We start from the raw sequence: 18,789 nt of genomic DNA on the forward strand, positions 1-18,789 counted from the left end.
GCTTCGCAACAGTGTCTGGCTCATCATATTACCTCCTCCCCTTTCTCCCTTGCCCAGACCTCTCTCTCCCTCTTCTGTGCGCATTCAAGTTATGGTTGCTTCAAGGTTCAACTCCAAGTCCCATCTGCTCAATGCAAATTTGAGTGGTTGTTCTTGTCCTCAGAGGATTTTTTTTTTCTTTTGTGAATTCCTGTGCCATTTATTCCGTGCCATAAAGTGGCATCTAAACATATATGTACTCGCTTGTTAGGGCTGCTGGAACAAAGTACAACAGATTGGGTACTTTAAACAAAAGAAATTTATTGTTTCACATTTCCGGAGGCCAGAAGTCCAAGATGAGTCCAAGAAGGTGTCGGCAGGGCTGGTTCCTCCTGAGAGCTGTGAATCAGACAGAATCTGTTCCAGGCTGCTCTCCTAACTTCTGGGGGGCCTGCTAGGAATATTCATTGGACTTTCCTTACACAAGGGGTTCTCCCTGTGTCTTCACACTGTCTTCCCTCTCTTTGTGTCCCTTTATCCTCACATGCCATTCTTTTTATAAGGACAACAGGGATATTAGATTAGGGGCCTACCCCACTCCACTATGACTTTATCTTAAACAATTTTATCTACAATGACCCTACTCCCAAAGAAGGTGACATTTCAACATATGAATTTTGGGGAAGACACAATTCAACCCATAACGATATGTAAAGGAGTTTTATCATAAGTACTTACTAACATAAATTTAAGAAAATGCTCTCAGTCAAGAAGTACAGAAAGAAGGCAAAAGAAAAGTCACAACTGAATAATGGAAAATGCTGATGTGCTGTTTACCAGTCAGTTGCAATTTCCTCTTCCGAATGTGATTTAGTAAAAATTTAATTTAATAATATGTGATATTTGCCTTATAGGCTGGCTTTATAATCTAACTTCCAAGAAGATGCTATTTTGTACGCTGCTCTGCTGCTCTTATGTGTCACTGAATTCTTCCACTTTTACCTGGAGCCTTCCCATCCCTCTCCTACCCCAGCCACAGCTAGACAAATAAACAAAGATGGAAAATTCTTGGCTTTTAACTGAAAGGAAGGAGGAAGGGTGGAAGAAAATGGAAAATGAAAAACCTTTATGCAAATGTAAGGCTCTGTAGGATATGTAACATGGTCTCATCTTCCTGCTCACCCCAACTAAATAAAAATGTCAAGAACTAGGGGAGTGTGGCATGTTGAAAAGCAGCCCCTCCAAGGATTTGTCTACATCCTAATCCCCAGAATCATCCAATGTTACCTTATTTGGGAAAATGGATCTTTGCAGATATAATTAAGGACCTAGAATTGAAGAGATCATCTGGATTAGCCCGGTGGGCTCTAACTCCAATGACAAGTGTCCTTATACAGAGACACAGAGGACATTTGACAGATACAGAGAAGAGGGCATTGTGGAGATGGAGGCAGAGACTGGATTGATGTGGTCACAAGCCAAGGAAGCCATGAATGCCAACTGGAAACTGGAAAATGCAAGCAAGGATTCTTCCCTAGAGCCTCTAGAGGGAGTGTGGCCCTGATGATGCCTCCTCAATTGCAGACTTCTGGCCTTCAGAACTATGAAAGGATCTCATATTTACATCTTCTGAGTGCTTTGTATTTGGGGCAAAGGGGAGCCAAAAAGTTACCTAGACTGGATGGCTGTTGTATAGCCATTTTGCTATGATATTAATTTGTTTATGGCTCCCTGTTTTAAAAATAATTGCTGCTCAGCAGAAAATAATTGTACCTGTTCCAAGACTACAAAAGACATCTACAGAAACTAACTCATGGTCTCCTTGAAATTCCATGCAACAGCTCATTAAGGCAGGCAGGCAGGAGGGAAACAGACAAGGCACACAAAGCAGAAGTGGTGAAGCAATGTATGAATGTCTACAAAATGATTCGCAACTGTAGTGCAGTTACATGATAGACAAAAAGTACATGTTCAGAATGGAAGGCCTACTTGGAAAAGTAGTAAATAGAAAGGAATTGAGTTCCTCTCTCATCACGCAGAAGATCGCAGGAGAGAAATAGAATTCTAGGGTTTGATTATGTGCCTTCCTTATGTGAGGAGGTTCTTTAAAACCGGATGATTTAAATTTAATTACATTTGCAAATGCTTAATATGGTCAGTGCTAAATAAACATAGCTGAATAAGATAATCTCTAACTAAAGAAATTCATAATTAGGGGCATCAGGGAAAGCTATAGAAACAAATAATTATGTTTTTTAGTGAGATGAATTCTATAACACAGCAGGTCCTTCAATAATATCCTTTTGTTAAAGGTCCTTTTGTTATCACATTGATGAGAAAAAAAAATCCTGGCAGGGGCCACTGTCTGTGTAGTTTGTTCTCCCCTCATCTGTGTGGGCTTTCTCTGCGCCTCTGGTTTCCTCCTCCATCCCAAAAATGTGCAATTTGGGTTACTTGGGGTGTCCAGATTGTCCCTGTCTGAGAGGGTGTGGGTGTGGGTGTGAGTGCACCCTGGGCTGGAAGGGCATCCTGTTCAGAATGGGTCCATCTTGTGCCCTGAGCTTCAGGAATAGGCTCTGGCCACCAGCTGCCCAGAGCGGGAATAAGCAGGTTGGAAAATAATGTTACTTATTTTAATTACTCTTTCTTAAATATATGTATAGATCACATTTATTTCAATGTTTAATATTAAAGGTGTTTTGAGTCTTTTTTGGTACATTTGGTGATGTTTTTGTGACCAGAAATATGCAGTAGTTCTTGTTTGATCAACTAGCCTATGATGAATTGGTTTTGTTACACATCCTTTTGCTTAAAGTCAACAGGCTGAGGGCTGGCTGTGTAAGGATCTTTACAGAGCCTTATTGGGACATGGGTGTGGGAGCAAAGGTTGTATTGGATAGCTGTCGGGGGAAAGCTGCAAAGACGTGACTTTTAAGCTGGAGTTTACCTGGTGAGTAGACGTCCACCTTGTCCGTGAAGGTTAATCCTCTGCAGGAATCGGGTTGGGGCCGCGTTTTAAGCCCGCATCCGACCCAGAGGCGGGCGCCACCTCTGACATCCTCTGAGTTTCTGGGTCTGCTGGCCGCCTGGGGGCGCCGTGGCCTCGCACCGCCCCAGCCGACCCGTTTCCGGGACATGGGCCCAGCTCCGCCATCGCCGCCGCCGCCGTCGCCGCCGCCGAGCGCGCTCTTGCCGCGCGCTTCCCGGTGTACCGCTCCCGTTACCGAGGCAACGGCGGCGCCTCCTGCGCACCAGCCGGGATCCTCTCTCGGCGCCATTTTCAAACTGTCCTAGCGCTGGAGCCAGTGTTTGGGGCGGAAACAGCCAAGGAAGAAGGCAGGCTCGAGGGCGATGCTACAGCAGGCGGAGGGGGCGGCGGCCGGAGCTGCGGGTGAGGGCGGTCGCGGGGTGCGGGGTGGTTGCCGTAGGACTTGGCCGGGCGGCGGCGCCGCCTTCGCCTCCCCGGAGGTCTCCGCGGGCCGGGCCTGGGCGCTGCCGGGAGCAAGGCCGCGCGGCCGCGGAGGGGAAGTGGGTCGGGGCAGGGCGGGGTGGAGAGAGTCCCCGCAGGCTCCGGTTCCGACACACCGTCCGCTCTACCCGGACCGTGAGCTGCGTCCAGAGGTCATCCTGGGGCTACTGCGGCTCCAGGATTGCCTCCTGTCCGACTCTCCTTTGGCGTCAGTGCTGTTAGCGCAGATCTGCCAATTCCGACAGATGGGTCGATTTAAGTTAAAATGCCCTCTTCGTTTAAGAATCATACTTGCTCTTTGTAAACACGGAAATGCCCCAGAGTGGAGAACGAAGGCTATTTGTTCATCTTCGTCCCACAACTTGGAATACATCCTCTCTACCTTCCAGTCTCAATTATTTTAAGGAAGGAAGGTCGCCGAGACAATCTCACTTAAAGCTGTGTTTTGGCTTGACTTAGCCCCTGTGCATACATACACACAGGAGACTTTTGTAAATTAAGACGTACCAGTTTTCAGACGTCACCCCCGCCTAGTTAAGCAGGTGGATAGTTCCAAACGCATCTGTGTATCTTGGGGGACGCCAAACCTAACGTTTTGAGTTGTTTTGCTAGAAACATTCAGTATAGCCACGATGTTGGATAATGGAGTCAGGGCAGGGGATGGAGACAGTAGCCCCATGGAGGAGGAATGTCTAATACATGCGTTTTTGTCCTTGGGAGGATATTTGTTAATCTTTTTCATCTGATCTTTGTTGATGGTTTTTTTAAATTCACATTCATTCATTCATTCTCTTTCTCTCTCTCCCCCTCTCCCCCTCCCTTTCCCTCCTTCCCTCTCCAGGATGTGAGGAAGTATTATTTCTGAATAACCAAAGTTGGTCCCAGACAAAGAGAGATGTTTGAGTGGTGAAGGCCTGCTAGTTCTCGGTTTGACAGGTGTAATTCTGACATCTCCGGGAGTTTCTCTCTAACACCGTGCATCAGTCAGCCTCCTTTTGTGGAAGGAACCTAGAAAGTCCAAAGGGACACCACTCAGAAGAAGAGCTTAGGGAGAGTGGAAAAAGACAGATTGACAGATTGGTAGAATGGAGTAATCAAGGACAGGTACACGTGATTGGGTAAGTCGAGGTGGCGTGATACAGAAACCAGAGTGCTGGACACCCCCCGAGAGACCTGACTGCCCACCTGGCCCTGTGGTTTGGGAAAGTTCCTCTCTTGGGGGTCAGCCTTTCCTCACCTTTGAATAAGGAGGTCGTCTTTGACCTCTTCTGCCTGACTCAGAAGTTGTGAGGATCAAATTTTCCATGTATTCATGGTTTACAAATCATGAAGAACAGTAAAGATGTAAAAGTTTTTACTTGGTTTAGAGTACTAGGACTATATTTTTCTGGCAAAGGTTAGAAAAGAGCATAGTTTCTAAAGAAGTGATCTTTGGATAACTAACTACATTTTGGGCAGATTGATAGAAAATGTAAATATTTCCAAAAACAAGCATAAAATGTATAGAGACACATATGTGTTTGTGTGCTTTTTATAATCGAAGTAGAATTTACATGGCAAAACTCACAGATCTTAAGTGTACTTAATTGAAAAGCTTTGGTAAATATGCACACTTGTGCAGCCTCTACCCCAATCAGAATAATATTTTCACCCCAGAAAGTTCCCTCTTCACCCTCCCAGTTGATCTGCACCCATCCACAGCCCCAGGCTACTTGGTGTTATACTTTCTGTCTACATAGTTTAATTTTGTTTATTCTTGAACTTCATATAAATGGAATCATACTGTGTGCATGTGTGGCTTCTGTTGCTCAGATAATGTTATTCAAATTCATCTGTGTGGTTAATATGTATGTGTAGTTTCCTTTTATTCCTGGGCAGTATTACATTGTATAAATATATCAGTTAATTGTCCTGCTGTTGATGAATACATAGTTTGTTTCAAGTTTGGGCCATTATGAATAAAGCTGCTATGAATATTCTTGTAGAGTCTCTTTGTACATTTTTATTTTTATGTCCTTGAATAAATACCCAGGAGTAGAATTACAGAGTTATCTAGTAAGAGTATGTTTAACTTTAAAGGAAATTACTAGATATTTTCTGCTAATTTTACACTCTAATCAACAGTGTAAGGATTCCAGTTGCTCCAAATCCTTGACAACCTTTGATATTGTACCTTTAATTACGGCCATTCTAGTGTGGGTGAAATTGTACCTCATTGTGGTTTTAGTTTGTATTTCTTTGATGACTAATGGTGTTAAGCACATTTTCATATGATTATTCCCATTCACATATCTTTTGCAAGGTGCCTATTCAAGTCTTTAGCCCATTTTCTCCTGAGGCTATTTATCTTTATTAAGAGTTGAATTGCAAGAGTTCTTTATGTGTTCCTTATACAAATCCTTTGTTAGATATAATGAACATTTTCTCCCACTTTTGTTTGCCTTTGTTTTCTTAATGGAATATTTTGATGACCAAACATTTTTAATTTGATGAAATCAAATTTTTTGAGTTTTTCTTTTATGTTTAGTGTTTTCTAAAGAGACTTCTCCAAGGGTTCTCTGCCTACCTCAGGCTCAGGAAAATATTTTCTTCTAGAAGCATTATTGTTTTCACTTTTACATATAGTTTAATGAACAGATATTCATGTTAATGCAGCAATAAGAATATCATAAGTACTCTATTTCAATAAATCTAAATATTCCTAAAGTCTGCCTACCTAAAGAGAAAAATAATTGCTTCCTATTAAAAAAGTGTTTTCTTCTTATCATGAAATAATAGCTGTAGCCCTGACCTGACCAGTGCAGTTCAGTGGGTTGGGCGTCATCCTGCAAGCGTAAAGGTCACCAGTTCGATTCCTGGTCGGGACATGAGTCTGGGTTGCAGGCCATTTTCCCTAGTTGGGAGTATGTGAGAGGCAAGATGGGTGTTTCTTTCCCTTTGTCTCTGTTTAAAAATAAATAAATAAAATCTCTAAATAATAATAATAATAGTTATAATAATAGAAGGACATTTCACTCTTTTCTTTTAGGACTTTAATTTTTGGAAGCGAATAAAACTGGTTTTGGAAGACAAGATGACTACAGCTGCAGAAAGAAAGTATATTAATATTAGAAAAAGACTGGATCAGCTGGGATACCGCCAGACTCTGACAGTGGAGTGTTTACCTTTGGTAGAAAAACTTTTCAGGTAAAGATGAGACTATACTTCTAAACCTGTATGATCCTTAATGCAACTTACCTGGTTTCTGATTGAACTTCATACTCCAGTAAAGCAATGGGTAGGTTTTCAAAAAGCCCTTAAATCATCTGAAGCTCATCTCTTCATCTTAGATTCTACTCCTCCATCATTGGTTCAGGGCCTCCACATATAGGGGTTACCAGTCACACAATAGCATCCAGAGTACACATTTCTGAGGGTTTTCCCTGTGAGTAGAATTATAGGTTTTTTAATGTGATTTTCTGATATAATTGGGAGTTCTGTGTCTGCCTCACTCACTGGTCTTTAATTACTATTAATGGTTCTCTAACATGTTGTTAGCCATTTCTTTAGCTATTATATGTTATTTTAACTAAAAGATCCTTTGTGATTTTATTTTCTACATGAGCTCTATTACTGTGGTTTGAGACTGGAGCAGGGAAATTGCTTAGGGAGCTATTGCAGTAGGACAATGATTTTTAACGAGTGTGCCACGAGAATTTTTAAAACCTGCAATACCAACCCTGACTGGTGTAGCTCAGTGGGTTGGGCATCGACCCACAAACTGAAAGGTCACTGGTTCAATTCTCAATCAGGTCACATGCACGGGTTGTGGGCCAGGTCCCCAGTTGGGGGTATAAGAGAGGCAACTGATTGATGTTTGTCTTGGGCATTGATAGTTCTCTCCCTCTTTTCCTCCCTCCCTTCCCCTTTCTCTAAAAATAAATAAATTGAGCCCTGGCTGGCATAGCTCAGTGGATTGTGCGCAGGCTGTGAACCAAAGTGTTGCAAGTTCGATTCCCAGCCAGGGTACATGCCTGGGTTGCAGGCCATAACCCCCAGCAACCACACATTGATGTTTCTCTCTCTCTCTCTATCTCCCTCCCTTCCCTCTCTAAAAAATAAAAATGAATAAAATCTTTTAAAAAAATAAAAATGAAAATAAATAAAATCTTTTTAAAAAATGCAATACCTGCCTATTTAGTCAGAGGCACTGACCTCTTTTCCCTTAGATTGTTAAATTAAAAAATGACAGCAGCCAATGCAGTAATAGTAGTCCGGTGTGACTGAATCAAAATTATACCTATTTTTTTTTTCAGATTGGCAAAAAATACATTTTTTTGCTATGCTGAAGGATTTTAGTAATTAGTTTATGTGGGCCATGAGATAAAAAAGGTTAAAAATCACTGCAATAGGAGCTTGAGAAACAATGATAAAAAAGAGAGAATGGATGGAAAATATTTTGTGGTCTTCGGTATGGCCGTCAAAACCCCTCCTGATCTACTCCCTGCAGCTTTGTCTCCCATGTATTGAGCACTCGCAGCTCCCTAAACATATGTGCACTCTCACTGCTGGTCTCTCTGTGTGCTGTTCTGTCTGCCTGCGAAGGTCCTTTCTGCTTTCCCGCTGCCTGTGTGCTTGGTTGGCTACATGGTCCTTAGGACTCTTGTCACACCTGTGTTAACTTATTATTATTATTGGAAACTTCCTTTTGACTTCCCTTTAGAATTCAAACTCCATGAGACTAGAGATTAACTGTATCACTGCTGTACCTAGGACAGACTGAACAAAGAGTAGACACTGAAATATTTGTTGAGTTTATCACATAATATTACAACTTTCTGACAAACTATCAGTAGAATATCAGCTCCATGATGACAATGGATTCTTTATTGTGTCTTCTGTTCAGTAAATATTGGTGGAGTAAATATTCCACTGATCTATGTTCTTCAAAGTAAGGAACTAATTCGTATTTATTGTGTACCTGGCACTTGGCATATAACAGTCACTCAGATATTTGCTGAATGAACAAATAAGTTTCACAGATTCTGCAGGATCAGGTGACTAATAGGGCATGGGAATGAGTGAGAGGGGAGATTCAAGATGTTTCTAACTATGAGTGTATAGTGTGTAACTTTCAATCAGATCTTGTTTTGAGAAGTTTTTTGATACTTCTGGTACCTTGAAAGTCTCCTAGTATTTGTTTTTAGACTTGGGTTGACTTAGCATTAACATATTGAAACCTTTTATAATTATATTTTTAGTTATTAGAAAGCTAATATAATGTTTCCTTGTATTTATGTTTTCTGTTCTTTAATTCTAGTGACCTAGTTCATACAACAGAAAGTCTTCGGAAATCAAAATTATCTGCTGTGAAAGCTGAAAAGGAAAGTGCCAATTTTGATTTTCTCTTGGAACCTTATAAACTTGAAAATACAAGATTGAGCAGGGAAAATAATGAATTATACCTGGAATTAATGAAACTGAGAGAACAATCAGCCCAGGACATTAAAGGTAAAATTTTGTGATTTTTTTTAAATGCCGTATTTTTGCCCTTTTCATTTTATATGTAGGAAAGATTAGTCTAATTTTAAAACTATTGATTAAAAAATGTGATAATCTTGCTAACAGCAAGAACATTTCCTGAGAAGTAAAACAAATTTTCATTCCATATCTGTATTTGTCTATACTATATCTGGATTAAGTTTTTAGATTTACAATTGCTGTAGAACAGATTAAATGCTGGAACTGAGGGACTATTCTTGAAGCAACTTTTGTTTTTCCTGTACTGAAAATAGGAGGATCAAGTCAGTTAAAAGTCATATATCATTCTGATTCTTGAATGCTCCATCTTTGAGCTGGAAGGTACAATAAGATGATTTTCAAAAGTACTGGGAAAAGGGTAATTATGTGGCTATATTTTATAAATTATAAATTCTTCCTATTTAGTTGAAAGCCCTGTCCAAAACCTGATATGAATTCTGATTTCTTAGCTTCATACCCAATTTACTGGATCAGAAGTGATGGTTTTAGATTAAGCTCATATAGCAGAAGAAAAACATAATTCCTTTTTGTGCTTAATGACTTATTTGCAGTTTTGTTGATAGTGTTAGAAAAGGTAACAGCCTTTCAAAAAAAGCATGCATGAGAATCAGGTAGAGCCTTTCAATTTGATGACTTTTTGTATTTTGTGAACTGGAGGAATTTTATAGATTTCTTAATCTGTAAAATAGTCTTTGAATCTTTTAAGAGTTGAAAACCACATTGAAGAAGTGTGCACGTGAAACAGCTGATCTGAAATTTCTAAATAACCAATATGTTCACAAACTCAAACTTGTGGAGAAAGAGAGTAAAGCTAAGAATGAAAAAATTCAACAACTTCAAGAGAAGAATTTGCATGCTGTTGTACAAACTCCAGGTAAGTCTCTTTCTTCTCCAAACAAATTACATACATTTAAATTTTTAGAGACATTTCAGCTATTGACTGAAATAGGACCTTGGTAATTCATGCTTGGACCTTAGTATATGAAAAGACATATTTGGGTAGCCACGTAAACGTTTCCATTTATTTCTGAATAGTCCTGTGGTACTTCTTACCTGTGCTTAGAAACTTATAATAGCTTCTTAGATGTAAGAAGTTTAACTTCAGGACCCAGGATTTTATTTCCTTAATCACTATTTTAAATTCTCTTTCCTTTGTTGTTATGTTAGTTGTAAAAGTAATCCATACTCAGAGAATTTGGAAAATATATACTTTCTTAATTTATTTTACTACTTTTAATTTTATGCTCAGTAGTTCTTAAAGAAGAGAAAAGAAATGATGGGGCATATCCAGGTTGATGGCTGTCTAGACATAAGGTCAGAAGAATGTCCAAAACTAGTGACAAGATTGTTGAGATACATGAACCATGGGATCAAGATACAGAAGTAACTGAGGCACAACAGAAAGGTGTTGGGTAATGAGACTGGGTAGAGGCTGAGAGATTAAGGAGCATGGTGTGGACCAATAGTAATTTGGTCAGATGAAGGTTATGGTCAGAAGGGAATTGAAGATCTAGAAGTTAGCATAGTTCCAAGTGGCACAATCGTGTTGTTGTGTGCTTCAGGCTGAGCAGAGAGGAAACTCAGGAGAGTTGACAGATTAGGTGGAGAAGAATCAGTGGAGCTCAAGATGGCAGGAAATGAGATGGAGAAGTGGACTGTGAGCCCGTGGCAGAAAAGACGGGGAAAAGTGGGAAAGATCTCAGAAGTAACTAGAAGGTTGAGAAAAAAAAGAGGGTAATCTGGTTTTCTGAGAAAAGAAGGACAGATTCAAGAGAGATTCAGGAGGTAGGGTCTCTAGATAGTAACTGAATGTGGTGGACTTGGACAGTGAGAGGGAATCTCAGATTTCTGTTTCACGTGACTTATGGGTGGGTGGTGGTACTATTTCTTAAAATAGAGAATGTGGGAGGTGGAGCAGGAGTCCACTTTTGCATGTGTTGAGGGTGTTACATGGAACGTTGAGATTTCTGGTATGGTGGGTTATGTAGATCTGTTGGTAGAATCCCAGATGGAGATTCAAGTTGGGAGTCATTGGGGTATTTTGGGAATTGAAGCTAGGGATGTGGTAGGAATTTCTGGTGAGATTGTGTAGTCGGGAAGAGGGGAACCAAAGACCCTAGGGAAGGGACTCATGGAAGAAGTTCACTGAAAAAAACTGAGGAGCAACCAAGAAAGAAAATCAGTAGATAAGGGAAGAAGAAAATGGTTTGTCCTGTATAAGTGTATAAGTACAATAGGTCATTTAAATACTGTTGAGTCTGTTGCTTCATCTTGAAAATGAGAGGTAAGAGTATACCAAATTTGTTAAGATTCTAAGGAAGACAGAGTTGTGGGTTATGTTTTTCTTTGTGAGGATCAGTGAGCTTTTAAGTACATGTCTAATTTTGGTTAGATGCTAGAAAAGGTATCCATGTGGTTTGCACTAAGGCAGGGTATACTCATTCATAAAAAGAAATTACTCCTGCTATTTTTAAGGATAATGAATTAAAACATTCCCCACTAATTCCAGTTATAGCATGACTTTATATTACAGGTGACATTCCATTATAGACTAGTTTTGCTACTTAAAATTTCAATTATCTGCTCTTTTGGCATTGCTTAATGAGCATATGTGCTAAGGCAGTCCTCACTGCCCTGAGCTCCCTGTTCCACAGTTTTCTGTTGGAGGTGGCTTCTCGAGCTCACGCAATAAACACCATAGGGTACACTCAACTTTTAATCTTGACAATATCTGGTCCCCATCTACTGAAAGAGCAGATTAAATCTGGACACACATGCCAAGCATGCAGAAAATAAGCCTTGTGTCATACCACATCTGTTGAGGTTTCCAGGAAGGCACCATGTAAAGATCAGGGTGGGTATTTGCATATGGGGGAGAAAGCATCTTATCCATGTATAATATGAGCTAGAGACATAGTTTTTAACAAAAAGGGTAACCTTCTGGAATATTTAATTCTAAGACAATGGTTTCTTTCTTTTTAATTTTTTGAAATACACATTTGTTCTCTTAGGTGGCAAGAAAAGAAATATTGCTTTCAGGCGCCAGCGTATGCAAATCGACGAACCAGTCCCTCCTTCTGAAGTCACTTCCTATCCAGTTCCTCAGCCAGATGACCCTTACATTGCAGACCTCCTACAAGTGGCTGATAATAGGTACATTACATAATCTTTTGTTGACTTAACTGACCACTTGATTAACTGTAAATTTCTTGACTGTAGGGCTCTTGTCTCTTTAATTGCTGTATCTCCAGTGCCTGGCAGAGAACTTTGAACAAGCACTAAGTTTATAACTTTCTGAATGTATTCTGAATATAGAATATTGTTACTTGTGTTGAAACTTTGATTTCAGATAGATTACATGCCTAATGTTTCTGTCCATATTTGCTTTTAAAACAGTTTAGTGCAGTCTAGAACCTCTTTCAGTAGGAGTTGCTTTGACATTTAGTTTCGTCATCCAAAGTAAAGTTATATTTTCCAAGACTCTCTTACTTCAGATTTACGTCAAATGCAGATGGACATGGATAGGTTTAACTGGCTTTGAATATCTTGCTTCATGAGTCTTTAGCTCTGTATGTTTGTATTTGCTTAAATTTGAATCAGATATAAATTTCTTTTTTTTTTTTTTTAACTTTGTTAAGCTGTCGAGGAAAGGCACAATATCAGTGTCTCGGGCATGATATAAAATTGAGTAAGACGGTGTCGCCACTTTAGAGAAGTTTGCGATCTGGCGGTGAGGGTGAGACAGGAGAAATACACAAATGCCATCGAGAGAAGTGCAAGGGGCTCAGAGGAGCAAGAGAGCCCTAGTGACAGCTTCCGCCATCACAGCTGGAGAAACATTTTCCAGTATGGAACCCCGCTGGAGACAGTGCAGATAACTTTTAATTTTGCAGATTATGCGGAGAGTATGAGGCAGTTTTTCCATTTTATTATTTTTAACATAACAATCTAAAAAAGTACTTTGGTTGAGGTACTCATTAAGATCCCTTAATTTAGTTATCCTCACGCAATATTATGTACCTGTATTTCTATGGTTATCTGACCTTAACCCTGAAACAGTTTGTGTTCCTCCATTGCAGTTATAATCTAGGACTTATTAGGCAATGTGTTAGTATTATTTAAGGAGTTTTTTGGGTGTGTGTGTGTGTGTGTGTGTGTGTGTGTGTATAATTACATATATTATATAAAAACAAAAATTATATATATATATATATAATTATATATATATATAATTATATATAAATATATATAAATATATATATATATAATAATTATATATATATATATAATTTTTGTTTTTATCTTCTCCTTATCATTTTTCTTTTCTATCAAACCATTGTAGGTGGCATTAGTCTCTTGATTATCTTGTTTGTTTTAATTTGCACATGCATGTTGTGTTTTCATTCAGTCATTCGTGCATAAGTATGAGTGCAGTTGCGTATGTACTCTTCTCCTAAAGGTAGATCAGTAGAAAACGTTGGTTCCAGTGATAGCAGTGACGAGCTGTGTCCAGCTTCTCTTACTCCACCCCATGGAAAAGCAGACCTGGCCTCAGGCTTTATCTTTCCAGTATGAAAGTGGTGTGTAATATATGTTAATGCTTGGAAAGGTTGGATGTAATACAAATACATTTGGGCAATTGTAGAATTCAGGTAATTTGGACAAATCTTGATGCAGTTAGAATTAACAAGTGCCAGAAAAGAGTAGCTATTTTTTTTGCTGTAATTACTTGGAAAATTGTAGAATTTCTCAATATTTTCCTTCATTCCAGGATTACAGGGTAGATAGTTTATTATAAAATACAGGCTCAGTAAGGATCAGGAAACCCATGTAAGGCCCTTATTTCACTTAATAATCTTACAAATTTTGGATACTCTCAATTTTCTGAACCTAACAGTTAGCAGCAGCATCTGAAAGGGTTGTCCTAAGGATCAAAATTCAATAAGTAGGTTTGAGTTTAAAATTATTTACCACTCAATTTTTTAGCTGTTTTTATGAGATTAACTTTACAAGATGATATTCTCTATGCATGGTACAACACTTCATAATTCATTAAGAAACAGAAAGTAGAGGATTTATAAAGGAATATATCTAGTTTTATTTCTTGTTATTTTGTATTTCTTAACAAAAGTATATTGGCATTATTTATGAATGTGTTTCAGAATTCAAGAGCTTCAACAGGAAGTCCATCAGTTACAAGAAAAACTAGCAGTGATGGAAAGTGGACTGAGAGATTACAACAAGCAGGTAGGATTTTTATTTATTTACAATAGGAAGGATTGAGATGGGTATACTTGCATTGTAAATAGAAGTGGTTACATTTGATACTACTGATAACTGAGTTTTCTATACAGCTTTATCTTTTTCACCAACGTGTTAATAGAGTTAATAGCCTGAGTGGCTTAGATGGTTTTAGAGCAATTCTGGCCTATTCACTTCATTATTCATTTAGGTGAATAGGAGTTTTTCATTTGTTTTGTTATTTTGTTTTTGTTTTAGGTGAATCATCTACTTCCTCAAATATAATTTTATGACTGTATTACTGTTTTCATCTAGGAGATATTTTATTAAAGTATACAATGCTTTATAATGGTCTTTTAATTTTTTTTACTCTAAACTTACAAATTTTGTCATCTTGAACGTAAGTCTCTTTGAAAGTTACTCCTTTGTTGCTGTATATTTTTGTGGTTTTGTTTCCCTACAAGAAATAGTGTCTCATAACAGTTTTCAGAAGAGGTGGGAGAGTCAGTAGACACAGGCACAGGTCACAGCCACACGACCTTTGTTCTCTCACACTTCCTGCCGGTGTCCTGACTAAATGCTGATTTGGGTAATTACGGGCTTCTTTTCTTAATATGCTTACTGAAGTTTAAATTGGGTAACACATTTTTCATTTTTTGTACTTTTTTGGAGTGATGTGATTTGCACATGCAAATATAGATTTAACTTATGTTTTGGTTGGTATAACTCTTATATTTATAAAGTACTTTGAAGATTATTTGGATAAAAACGGAGTTAAAAGAAAAGAAATGATAGTAATGTCAGCCAAAAAAACTAACTTTATGGAGAGATGTTTATAATATAAATATGTACATGAGTTGAATATTATTGGTATTTTTTAACCTTTAATCACATTTTCATCACATTTTTTTTGAAGTACTTTATGAATGTAAACCCACCAGTCTTCACCATCTGCGAGATGGCTGAGGTGTCTGGGGAACATAGCCTGACTGTTCTGATGGAAGCTGCCAATTTCTTGCAGTTAGCAATCTCAGCTGAGTCCAGTCTGCTGCCTGTTTTTTTCTCCTTGAGTTTTGTTTTTCTCAGCTTGTATTCTAAATTTTGCTGTTCTTTCAAACTATTTCCCCAACCTATAATACCCTCCTCCTCAGGATATCAGCTTGTTTCAACCTCCTATCTCTGTCTTTAAAAGTAGCAGTATTCACACTCAGGCTCTCAAGACTTGATGGGTAGGATAATGTTCTTCAAGTAAGGTTTAGTCTTTCTTGCTTCTGTGTTTGGTCCCATTTCCCCTCTTCTCCTTTTTTTCCCCAACTTTTTAAACATTTTACTTAAGCATAATACATGTACAGGAAAGTACACAAAAAGATAACAACAGATCAATTAATTTTTACACAGTGTACACACCCAAGTAACCAGCACCTAGATCAAGAAACAAAACATGAGTTGTCTCCCAGAAACCCCCCTGTGCACTCCAAGGATTCTAACATCATCAGATAGTGTGACCTGTATTTGAAACTTATGGAAATGAAACTGCATAAAGTATATATTCTTTGTGTCTGATTTCAGTCCAGTAATGCGTTTTTTAAAAAATTGTATTTTTTCTAATTTTATTTTAATTATTGTTCAAGTACAGTTTTCTGTGCTTTATTCCCATCCCAGCCCACCCACACCTCCCTCCCATTTCCACCCCCCTAATTTTTGTCCATGTGTCCTTTATATTTGTTCCTGTAAACCCTTCCCATTCTCCCCTGAAATTCCCCTGAAATTTCCTCCCCTCTCCCCTCTTAAGACCTTACTTTAATGAATTATTCTTTCTTTACCAAACACTTACATGGTTACATTGTAATTATTCCTTCAAGCTTCAGGAGAAGGTATTGTGATAGTCATCGCTACCATCCCTTAAAAATCTTTCCTTAACTGCCTTTCCAGCTTGCTCATGCCTCCTCCTTCCTTCTCATTGCAGCTTCTCTAGAGCCTCTGACTCTCATCTCCACTTCTTTACCTCCTGCTCACTGCTTAGCCTATTGCAGCCTGGCTTCTCCCTACCCCACCCCGCCCCCCACTACATAAATCAGTCTGGTTAATAACACTAGTGACATTAATTGCTAGATCCAAAAGGATACATTTAGTCTTTATTTTCCTGACCTACTATGTAGTATTTGACATTATTTATAATTTCTCATTGAAACCCTTCCATTTTCTTTTGGCTTTCTTTTTTTTTTCTCCACATCTTCTAATTTTGTCTTTGTTTTTTACTTTGCCCATTCCCTGAAATATTACTGTGTTCCAGGATTCTGTCTTTGACCTTTTCTACTGTCCCTGTACGTTTTCCCAGGTGTTCTCATCCACTTTCTTGATTTAAAATATTGCCTTATGTCGATGCCTCCCCCAGACTACTTCAGACGTGAACCTCTCTCCTGAGCTCCAGACCCATATGTCCAGCTTAATACTGGCCATTTCCACTTGGGTAAAGGCTCTTCATACTCATCTGCCTAGTACTGAACCTGGCTTCTGCCTCAAATATGCTGTGCCTCCTGAGTGTCCCCCTGTGTTTGGTAGCGTCACCGTCTGCCCAGCCAACACTCTGTAGTCTTTCCAGACCTCATGCTCTGTCCTTCACACCCTGCTGGCCAAGTTCTGTCGTTCTCCTGCCTGAGCACTCCTTACGGTTATTCCTTCTGCTCTGCTCTATCCCTCTGTTTTATTTTTGGCCTTAATCATCTCTCCTCCTTCCCTATAGTACATTTCCCTGCCTCTGGTTTTATTCTTTCAAATTCATCCTTTAGTCCAGAGTAATCTTTCTCCTTGGCTAAATATTCAGTGTTTACCATGATTAGTTCCTGTGCAATTCTTCAGACTCATCCCCAACCATTGGTTTTCTTGCACATTGTAGTCCAGTCATACTGAGCCATTTCTGCTCCCTCAAACAAGCCATGTTGTTCTATGCTCTGTGCCACTGCCTGGAGCATCCTTCCTCTTCACAGCATCATTTATAACTTCTCTGAGCATAATTTATTTGGTAAGACCTGCACTAATTTCCACAGTTGTACACATATCACGAAGAGTGAATCACTTTATTCCCTTAAGTACTTTGATGCCATATGCCTATTTCTTTTATTCTACCATTAACAAACATATTACACAGCAATCATTGGTTTAATTGCTAGTTTTCTCTGTAAAGCTGTGTTCCTGAAAGTCAGGTGCCATGTTTTATTTATCTTTGTATACCTAGAACTGTGCTCAAGAATTGGTGAATTGAATGCTTGGTGGGGTTTTTTTTCGGTTTTGTTTTTTTGTTTTTAAACCAAAGCTTGAATGTGTGTGGATTTTTCCAAGTTCTTGCATGTGAATGAGTGCGAATTCATGATTGACAGTGATCATGATTTTTGTTGTTTTCTGAATGATAAATAATTTGTTGTTTTCTAAATGATGATAATTAAATTCACATACACTTTCTATCCTTTTCAATATTGAGTTTCAGTAGCAGTTTATTTTTCTTTTGTTTTACATTTGTTTGTTTATTTTACATTTATTGAACTAAGCACTGAAGTAATTCAGACTCGGTTTCAATACTCAAGTTTGTTTTTATGTAAATATGCTAATTTAGAGAAGGAAAGAAAACAAAATTAGGAAATATCTATATAATTGAATATTTATGAAAGCTATGTTGACAATTCTTATGTTGACATTTTCTGTGTTTTTTATTTTTGCTCAACATATATGTATTTCACAATCTCATAATGTGTGGGTACATATATGAATGTTAATCTCATCTGCATTGTTCAACATAAGAAAATGGAAGTATAGCCAAATAAATGTTTATTCAGTGTTAATCATTTTGGCTCAAAACTGTACTTTTAAAAATGATGCCATGACTGTGTGTCTGTAGATTGAGCTGAGAGAAAGGGAGATAGAACGGCTGTCCATCGCACTGGACGGCGGCCGCTCCTCGGACATCCTCTCTCTGGAGAGCAGAAACAAATCCAACGAAAAGCTCATCGCACATTTAAATATTCAGGTAATGACTTTTATCATTATTTTACTGAGGGTATACACTCCTGGCTGTTTATGGTCGCCCACGAGCTTGTGGGAGGAATAGGATTGTTCCCTGAAGTGTTGTGCACAGTGGGGAAAAGGTGGTAGAGTACGTGCATCCAGATAAAAAGGACCACTATTGAAAAATCCTGTTTGTAAAGAATATTTAATGAGGCAGGAACATATACACCACAATGTTAGATATTTAAAAGAAGAGAATAAACTATAGTGACAATGTGATCTTTAATTTGCTTTCTTTTAAAATATACTTTTTAAGATTTTTTTTATTTATTTATTTATTTATTTATTTATTTTAGGGAGGGGAAGGGAGGGAGAAAGAGAGAGAAACATCAGTGTGTGGTTGCCTCTCACATGGCCCCCACTGGGGATGTGGCTCGCAACCCAGGCATGTACCCTGACTGGGAATTGAACCTGCAATGCTTTGGTTCTCAGCCCGAGCTCAATCCACTGAGCTACACCAGCCAGGGCTTTAATTTGCTTTTTAAAAATGTATATATAAACTCAAAGAGAGGAAACTGGAA

The 18,789-nt window shown here is 38.6% G+C and overlaps 1 protein-coding gene across 3 annotated transcripts in view; it reads left to right on the forward strand.

The window, feature by feature from the left end:
- The first annotated feature begins 3,008 nt into the window (after nt 1-3,008).
- The window catches only part of CEP135 (centrosomal protein 135), a 61,746-nt gene continuing 45,965 nt past the window's right edge, over nt 3,009-18,789 (forward strand). The window contains exons 1-8 of one of the 3 annotated variants that reach the window (XM_045834636.1): nt 3,009-3,370; nt 4,290-4,566; nt 6,477-6,634; nt 8,748-8,938; nt 9,675-9,842; nt 11,980-12,121; nt 14,131-14,215; nt 18,102-18,230. In XM_045834636.1, coding sequence (XP_045690592.1) covers nt 6,522-6,634; nt 8,748-8,938; nt 9,675-9,842; nt 11,980-12,121; nt 14,131-14,215; nt 18,102-18,230 — 828 coding nt within the window. In that variant the 5' untranslated portion in view covers nt 3,009-3,370; nt 4,290-4,566; nt 6,477-6,521. The remainder of the gene's footprint in view (nt 3,371-4,289; nt 4,567-6,476; nt 6,635-8,747; nt 8,939-9,674; nt 9,843-11,979; nt 12,122-14,130; nt 14,216-18,101; nt 18,231-18,789) is intronic. The other 2 variants (XM_045834637.1, XM_045834638.1) reach the window with 2 other exon arrangements.

The sequence above is a fragment of the Phyllostomus hastatus genome, unplaced genomic scaffold, assembly GCF_019186645.2.
Source record: "Phyllostomus hastatus isolate PE091 unplaced genomic scaffold, TTU_PhHast_1.1 phas_contig_196, whole genome shotgun sequence".
NCBI classification, from domain to species: Eukaryota; Metazoa; Chordata; class Mammalia; order Chiroptera; family Phyllostomidae; genus Phyllostomus; species Phyllostomus hastatus.